The sequence below is a fragment of the Cynoglossus semilaevis genome, chromosome 8, assembly GCF_000523025.1.
Source record: "Cynoglossus semilaevis isolate Cse_v1.0 chromosome 8, Cse_v1.0, whole genome shotgun sequence".
NCBI classification, from domain to species: Eukaryota; Metazoa; Chordata; class Actinopteri; order Pleuronectiformes; family Cynoglossidae; genus Cynoglossus; species Cynoglossus semilaevis.
The window spans coordinates 17,954,566-17,962,974 of record NC_024314.1 but is presented as its reverse complement, the minus strand read 5'-3'; the positions used below and the strand labels follow the sequence as shown (position 1 = coordinate 17,962,974).

General features: G+C 45.1%; 2 protein-coding genes across 2 annotated transcripts in view; one reads left to right on the top strand and one right to left on the bottom strand.

Moving 5' to 3' along the window:
* Positions 1–3,861, top strand: part of LOC103382581 (uncharacterized) — a 39,673-nt gene extending 35,812 nt beyond the window's left edge. Inside the window, exons 12-14 of the mRNA XM_017033970.2 lie at positions 993–1,062; positions 2,526–2,957; positions 2,991–3,861. Coding sequence (XP_016889459.1) covers positions 993–1,062; positions 2,526–2,780 — 325 coding nt within the window. The 3' untranslated portion in view covers positions 2,781–2,957; positions 2,991–3,861. The remainder of the gene's footprint in view (positions 1–992; positions 1,063–2,525; positions 2,958–2,990) is intronic.
* Positions 3,862–6,881: 3,020 nt separating this feature from the next.
* Positions 6,882–8,373, bottom strand: ascl1a (achaete-scute family bHLH transcription factor 1a). The gene is made up of 2 exons (XM_017034100.2): positions 7,345–8,373; positions 6,882–6,972 (listed from the first exon to the last, which is right to left on the bottom strand). Exon 1 carries the CDS (start codon positions 8,003–8,005, stop codon positions 7,361–7,363), a length of 645 nt encoding a protein of 214 aa, XP_016889589.1. The 5' UTR covers positions 8,006–8,373; the 3' UTR covers positions 6,882–6,972; positions 7,345–7,360.
* Positions 8,374–8,409: the final 36 nt, after the last annotated feature.

The window sequence follows — 8,409 nt, the reverse complement described above, 5'->3', positions numbered from 1 at the left end:
GCTTACTGACCTAAACAAACCTCCACACGAACTGAGCTAACCCTTCCCTACCCCCCCCCGTCCACCCACATCCACCCGTCGCCCCATAACCAGAGCAGTTTCATCCGTTAAAGTGGCGGGACGTCCTCGTGGACGCAGCCATTGTTCGGCAGTGAGCAACCACAATGGGCTCAGAACACGTCACCATCACAGCTCTGCAAGCGCAACATCATTGGGACAGAACCCGCCAAGACAGACCGGCCAGTGTCCATAGGTTCTACTGAGTTTACAGCAAGAAAACATAAGAACCAGAAACATAAGAACCAGAGTGTCGGGTCAAGAAGGACCTAGGTTCTATTTTACTTTGGTTCTAAGTGAGGTTTTCATTCATATAAATCTTGGTTCAATACACATACTGTATGCACTCAGGATGTCTGATATTAGCTTTTGTTTGATAGCCGAAATACCACAAACATGTGATTTCTGATTCCAATATCAACCGATACTTGCTGCCGTTTTTCACCAAAACTATTTCTAGGTCACGTCACACGTCTCCTGTTCTGGACTAAACCTACTTTAATTGTGATGCCACACTAAAGACATTCCACAGATTAGCACATCTGTCCAAAATCATTTGTTAAAGCAGGTTCATTAATCTGGCAAAACCCAAACACTGTGTTATTAGGCTTTCATTATTGGAGCAAAACCAACAACGATTTTTACTGATAATGATGTCACATAATAATGCTAATATCTGGCCGATAATATTGGCAGACCAAATATAATTGGTAGGCCAACAGTATCGACCATCCCTAATATTTATCAATATTTTTTGTATTTTTCATGCTGTGTCCATTTGTTGAATATTAGAAATGTAAACCTATACTGACGACCTCGGTCATCAACATGATCGATGGTTCACATTTTAAAATGGAAAAAGTGATTCACTGCTTACTGGTCTCACCATTGGCTGACTTTCTACGTCACGTTTTTTTTCTATTTTTTTTCTGCAGTGACTTCATGCGATCCCTGATCAGCAGCACCGACTTTCGTTCTCTGGAGGTTCGGCTCTTCAAAGCAAAGGTAAAAGTCCGACTTTGGCTCGTGTTTCCTCTGAAGATTTAACAGTAAGTGCTAAAACTCCCCACCCCCCCCCCGCCCCACACACACACACACACACACTGCTGTAGTTGCTCAAACTTCCTCAATCAGTCACAAACACCGCCTCCCGCCCGTCTTTCATGACTCCGCCGGTGTAATTATCGTGAAATAAACACTGGTGAAACACTTTGAAGAGCAATACCAAAGCTCTTCTTTTCAACAGAGAGGAGCTCAGGCCTCATGCATAGAAATGAGGAAAGCAACACCGGAGAGAGAGAGAGAGAGAGAGAGAGAGAGAGAAAGTCTGCGTTCTCTTTTCATAGATTATCACGCTGCTAATCTCATTAAAGTTCCCAGCAGTGAACATGCCGCCCACTCCACCCAGGCCCAGTAATCAGCCCCAGACACACACACTCAGGACCCATCTGAGATGGACCAGGGTTTGACTGAAGCCCGGACCAGCTGGATGCTCACAAACAAGCCCCTCCCCCATCCCGACCAGGAAGCCCAGAGTTACTGAAAACAGAGTTTGGAAACTGAGCTCCTGCTCAGGTGGAGGAGGCTGAGTAATTACACACTGGCTCGTTAACAGCAGAGCTCGTTGTTGTTGTTGTCAGTGGTTTGTGGTGGTGAGAAACGTAGCAGGGGAATTGGGGGGTGGGGGGGGGGAGGTTGGCTAACTGCCAGATGGACTATTACCTGGACCGCATTCAAGGAGCAAACAGGTGCATTCTGAAAAAAAAAAGGCAGTGGTAATCTGAGGCTAGGCTAAAGAGCAAACACAGCTTAAAACACATAGACACGCTTATAATGAACACAAAGCTACCACGTGCACGTAAGCATGTGGGGTGTGTGTGTGTGTGTGTGTGTGTGTAGTCGACAAGACAGTGTGTGACGTGAAAGTTAACTGTGAGTTAAAAAGTCAAAAAGTCAATGTAGGAAAGGCTAACGGTTAGCCAAAAGACTGAAACTACGAGGGAAAGTAAATTGAAGTCATCTGTTGCCAAATTTAATATCCAAAAAATTTGCTAGTGTTTGGGGAGAAGCTATGAAATAAGCATAATTTGTAGAGACAAATTGTTTTGAAAGGCAATGTGAAATGGTGTTGTACCACCAGGGGGAGACTTACTTACTGATTGCGAAACAAAGTTGCATCAAAGTATCACACATCGTTCAACTCCAGTTGTCACAGAGGGCAACTTTTGTCCGTGCGGTTGAACAATTAGGCCTATGATAAGAAGGTTGCTGGTTCCAATCCTTGGAGGATGTTCTGTAGTGTTTGATGAGCACCAGTAAACGTCACTGCGCCCCATTTCTTCGTCAAATGTTGTCTAATAAGAGAATATTCTTCAATATATTCATCCCTTTGACTAATTTATGATCACATCCAGGTTCATCGTTGACGTTTATTCACTGTTTCTCTTCTGTGGTTTCACCTGGAGCAGCAGCTGTTCCTGTTCCTTCTGGAGGAACAGCGAGGAGACTCAGCCACACCTCAGCGTGGATTCATCAGCGCCGAGCAGCTCCTGCTGGAGCTGAAAGCCGGGGGTATCCGTCTGGAGCAGGAGGCGTCCGTCAGGCTGGAGCTGCAGCGTCTTCCTCCTCTGGACCTGCTGGACTTCCTGGCCTACCTGCCTCTCTTCATGCTCATCCACAAGTCCGTCATCGCCAACCCTCTGGACGACTCCTGCACGTCCTGACCTCAGTCGTTTGGACTGTGGAGCTACAACAACACTGAAGGTGGCGGTGGTGGACACTGGACTCAAACCAGTGTTTCTCACATGTCCTGTGCTTCTGTGTGAAACCCAGTTAGAGAAAACCATGGGATGAAAACGTAGACTCTACACAGAAAGGTCGGGAATCAAACTGGCAAACTAGTGACCAATTCGGGAATCAAACTGGCAAACTAGTGACCTTGTTGCTGTAAGGCAAGCAGACCAATCACATTTTCCATCTTGCGCTCCAGTCTTTTTTTATATTATATAATATTTGTTACAATATTTTGAGCTCAGTACACAGCAGTGGTCATCAACTGTTGGCCTGCGGGCCAAATCTGGCCCAACAAACCATCCAATCCGACCGGTAACTGGATTCCAAAATTAACATTAAATAATAACGTTAGACAAAATAAAAAATATATATTTAATTTTATTTGAGTGTCCAGCCTCCAGGGAGTCTGTCCAGAAAAAGTCTGGCCCTTTGACAAAACATACACTGCCGTGCTGTTTGACTGGAGTCGGTTTATCTTTGTCTCTGTTTGTTTGTTTGGTTTAATCTTAATGTCTTAATGACTTCATTCATTCATCAGTTTCTATTAATCATCTGTTGAAAAACTGCTAAACTTCTCCTCCAACCACGACAGAAATCCTTTTTGCGTGTTGTAGTACCCTTTTAAACCCATAGTGGCCACTTCATTTCGTCACATCTTTAAAGGTAATTCATTTGAATTCCACCTTTTATGTATGAGCTTTATTCTAGAGTTCAACTACAGGGGACTCAAACTCCAGGCTAGTTTTAGTTTTCTTTTGAATTTATTAATTCATCATTAAAAAATGCAAAACAATCTTTTTTTCTTTTTTAAATTTTATTATTTTGTGTTCATATCTTATACATTTTTTAAAATAAATTTTCTAGTTATAGTGCGTTTTCCTGTTGTAAACTTTCAACAAAAACCTTTGACAACTCCAGTAACTCCAATGAAATTGCAGCTCTCTATAAATTGTCTACGCTCTGCTCTCAGGAGCCCCCTGGTGGTCTGTAAATAAACCTACTTTTAGAGAATGCGCCCTTAAAACTTATAATTTATTTTTTTTTTTTATGTTTTGAATCTTTGTGATCACATCATCAGTTTCACAGTCAACACACAAGTGTGTGCTTGTGTGGGTGGAGGGATCGGGGCTCCGGAGGAGGAGGAAGAGGAGGAGGAGGAGGAGGAGGGATTTTCTCTTTCTCCTTTTCTCCCTCCAGGTGGTGATTGTTCAGCGGCATGCTGCTGCTGTCAGGAGGCACACGCCGTCAGCCAGTTCCACTCCGTGTCTCCACTCCAACAACACACGAACCTCTCATTCTCTCATTAAAGCAGACACGCGTCCGGTTTCAGGCTGGGCCCGCCCTACCTGTCAAACTTGGTTTTTCTACCAACGCAGACAAAAGAAAGTCTCCGCTGCTGATGTCTGAGGTGGAGTCAAACCACTGTCGTCTCCCTCCACCTGCTAGGTTACAGTTAAGGCCAAGTTTAGGAGTAAATGTTCAGCGTTAACACCCTTGGCATTTTACGCGCACCAAACCAAACTTCTTCTACGTCTTCAGGGACGTAGCTGTTTGGAAAGATGTCCCGTTCAAATCACCATGGCAACAACAAATCACAGAGGCGTTAACTCTATATACTGTATGTTCCGTTTTACTCTACGGTCTGGTCCGGTATCTAAACAAAAGCAACTAAATGTATGTTTTACCTCAGCCAAAATATGGAAACTTTTTTTCGAAGTGGAACAAGACGTTCGACGTTTGAGATGTTTTTGTTTGGTTTGTTGGGTTTTTTGTTTGTTTGTTTGTTTGTTTTGTTTGTTTTTAGTATTCTGCGCCTGGAGTATCGTGGTTAGACTTAGGTTGTAATTAAACGTAAAAATGTTAATTCTGTGATATTATGTTGGAATCTACGTGATTTACGTTCAGTAGAAGAACTTCGTCATATTTGTGCGTAACACGTGCTTACTGCAGTTGTGCGTAAAAGCTGGTTTTCTTTGTGCCGTCTGTCCTTAGTTAGAGACCGAACCAACTGAGCAGAAATACGCGCTCTCCTGTGGCTTAGTGGTGGAGCTGGATGTGCACTTTTGGTTAAAAAAAAAGAAAAGAAAGAAAAAGACAGGCGAGTCCACCTGTGCGTAATCTTTGCGTAAAAGTAGTTCATCTTTGTCCCCCCCGTCCCCCGCGGTACACCGTGTACTCTCGGTGCCACTAGTACCTCCGTTTACTCTCTGTACATGAAGCAGTTACACATTAATGTTAACACATTAAACGGGTTTTCCCAGGATTTGAAGAGAAAATGTCTCCACGTGGTTTCTGTTCTATTAACAGTCCTAATGTTCTAATCAGTAAGTGGACAGAAGGCAGTGAAATCACCAGGGGACTGGCGGAGAAGTACGTTAGGGTGGCATCAGGCTTGATGAACTTTTGTTCCAAAACACTCGTTCGTAAAAGTTTGTACTTTGAAAGTTTTGTGAAGAAATGTCAAACGGTTCTTTTTTAATTACTCCATACACTTTTGTTTTTATTTTTGGGACCCGGAATAAAAATGTTGAGTAAAGTTGTATCTGTTTGTCCCGGCTGTGCAGTTGTTACCTCCTACTGTCTCATCACTCTTAAGATAATATATTTAAACACGATCTCCGTGGATTTATGCACAAACACCATGTCCATGTGGTTCCTTTGGTGTTTACTGTCCAAGTTCCAAAACGTATTTGAGTAAAATTTGAAGAATTCACTTCGGAAAACCTGTGCGTAAAAGTAACAATTTTTTTATTTTATTTTTTTATTAATGGTCGTAGTAGTAGCTTTATTTTATTTTTTTATTAATGGTCGTAGTTGTAGTAGTAGTTGTAGTAGTTGTTGTTGTAGTAGTAGTAGCAGTTGTTGTGGTAGTAGTTGTTGTAGTAGTTGTTGTAGTTGTTGTAGTAGTAGTAGTAGTTGTTGTAGTAGTAGTTGTAGTAGTTGTTGTTTTAGTAGTAGTAGCAATTGTAGTAGTAGTAGTAGTAGTTGTTGTTGTTGTAGTAGTTGTAGTAGTGGCAGTTGTAGTAGTAGTGGCAGTTGTAGTAGTAGTAGTAGTTGTAGTAGTAGTCGTTGTTGTAGTAGTAGTAGTAGTAGTAGTAGTATATTCAACAATAAAAGCACAGCAAAGACAGGGAAACACGTACTTCAGTATCAAATGGTTTTTATTCTTGGAACAGAGAGTAGAAAATATGGAAATAAGACATTTTTTATGTTCTCGTAAAGACGATCATAATAAAGAGCTTGCAGTGTAAAGAGACGACGCTCCGTTTGGACAATAGCTGCATAAGTGTTTTGATCACGTGTGAACTCCATGACGTCATGCTGCGATAACGTGGGGATTGTTTTCTCTCCCCCCTATTAAATAAGACACGTTGGTGCTATAGAATTCCGAAAGACAAAATAAAAAACGTGGAGTATCAAACTCCACCGGTGATACAGAGGAGCCGGAGCAGAATAGACTACACGTCTACGTCAGTCACACACAGGCAGGAGGTGTAGAAGCGACTTGGTCATATATATAGGCAAAAATATATACAAAAGTACGAGTATAAAACATCTATAAATCTCTTACGTACAAAAATATCTTAATATACCCCCCCTCACCGACCCTCCCTCCCCGGAAAAGGCGTATGACATAGAACTTTATAGAATAGATCAGCGACTTGGAAGCATGTTCTGACCAGAGGGTGTTTGGTGTTCTGTGATTGGGTTTAGCATAGATGAGGAGTGTTAAATATGTTTTTTAATGTGCTGCAGAAAGTGTGCTTTCATTTTTATGTCTTTCTTTCTTTTGGGGCACAGACGTTTGGATTCCCACGCCGTCAGCAGTAGAAGAAGAAGTAGAAGAAGAAGAAGGAGCCGGAGCCGCGTCTTCTCCTTCAGTTTTTATCCTTTGGCGCTGATCTCTCCGTCCTCAGAAGTGTGTTTTTGTTTTTTGTTTTTGTTTTTTCAGGGCGTTCAGCTCTTCTTCGGCTCTTCGGTGTCTCTGTCTCTTTAGTCTCTTTGTGGTGATGGACGCAGGAAGTGCCCGACCGCGTGCACAGCCGGAGGAGCAGCCTCCTCCATCCTCAGGACCGTCAGGACCACAGTGGACGACCGCGGTGAGAGAGTTGATCCAGGTTTCTGTGCGGAACAGGAGAAATCATACATACGTTTAATAAATGTACCAACGTTTCCACTCCATCCATGCCAACCCCTGAACTAACAGTTTTGTTTGAACTGATTTGAACAGTTCCAGGGACGCGCACTAACGCCTCCGGGGGCGGCAGGTGTCCCATAGAGGGAAACGGAACCGCCGATCATGAACACTGATCAGTAAGTTAAATGACAAGAAAATATTATAATGGACCAAGCATTTAAACGGCTGGGGTTCCGAAAGAAAAAAAAACAAAAAACAAAAAAAATTCTACTTAAAGTAGTGTTGGACCCTGTTTTCAGTAAATATGCGTAAAAAACAAATAAATAAAAACTTGTGTGCGAGATCATGTGACTTACTTCATAAACAGGATGTTCAGAACCAGTTGGCGAAGTCCAGCAGCTCCTGCTCCTCCGGGCTCAGCGGGTCGTACGACCCCTCGTCAGAGGAGTAGGACGACACCGGAGACCCGGCCATGGAGTTCATGTCGGCCGAGTATCCCTGCGGCATGTCGGGCGACAGAACGCCGGACTGGAAGGCGGCGCTGACGGCGTCGTGCTCGTCCAGCAGCTGCTGCAGCGCACGGATGTACTCCACGGCCGAGCGCAGCGTCTCCACTTTGCTCATCTTCTTGTTGGCCGCGCCGTTGGGGACGTGCTCGCGCAGCGTGGCGAAGCCGTTGTTGACCAGCTTGACGCGGTTACGCTCACGCTCGTTCCTGCGCGCCACTGCGTGCGGCTGCTGCTGCGGTAAACTGTAGCCGAAGGTGGCGAAGTTGAGTCTGCGTTTGCAGCGCAGCAGCTCCGGTGAGGAGGAGCGCTGCTGCTGTTGCTGCTGCTGCTGGTGCTGATGGGGGTGGGGTTGATGCTGATGCTGCTCCTGCTGCTGATGCTGTCGCTTCGGCTGCTTGGAGGCGGACTTGCCGCCGACGCACGGGCTCTGCTGCTGGATGCTCTGCGCGGAGAAGAAACAGGCGGCTGGCATCATCTGCGGCTGCAGCTGAGTGGCGTTAATTTCCATCCCGGCTCTGTGATCCGACACCAGCTTGAAGAGTTTGAAAAAAAAAAGAAAACTCCAGAGTACACAGTGGAGTCAGCAGGTCTCTGTGGCGGCGTGTCCCGCTCGTGCCGTTCACGTGTGTCCGCGGCTGTGACGCGCTCCTGCTCCACTGTTTGCGCCTCAAAGCTGCTCTGACTCCTGCGGCACAGACGCCACGGCTTTTACAGGCGTTTGGAAGCGGCCGTGGCCACGCCCCGCGGTCGCGTGGATCCACCTCGGGCTTCCACACATGCGCCGGTGCCGGTGCGCAGCGTGCGCCGGACGCGTGCCACTGGAGCCCTAAACAAATACACGGAGTCCGGAGTGTGTTCTCTCTCTCTCTCTCGCTCGCTCTCTTCTCTCTCTCTCTCTCCTTCCTCCTCTCC

What these genes read in the sequence shown, in the direction of transcription:
- ascl1a (XM_017034100.2), bottom strand. Translation starts at nt 8,005, where the DNA reads ATGGAAATTAACGCCACTCAGCTGCAGCCGCAGATGATGCCAGCCGCC.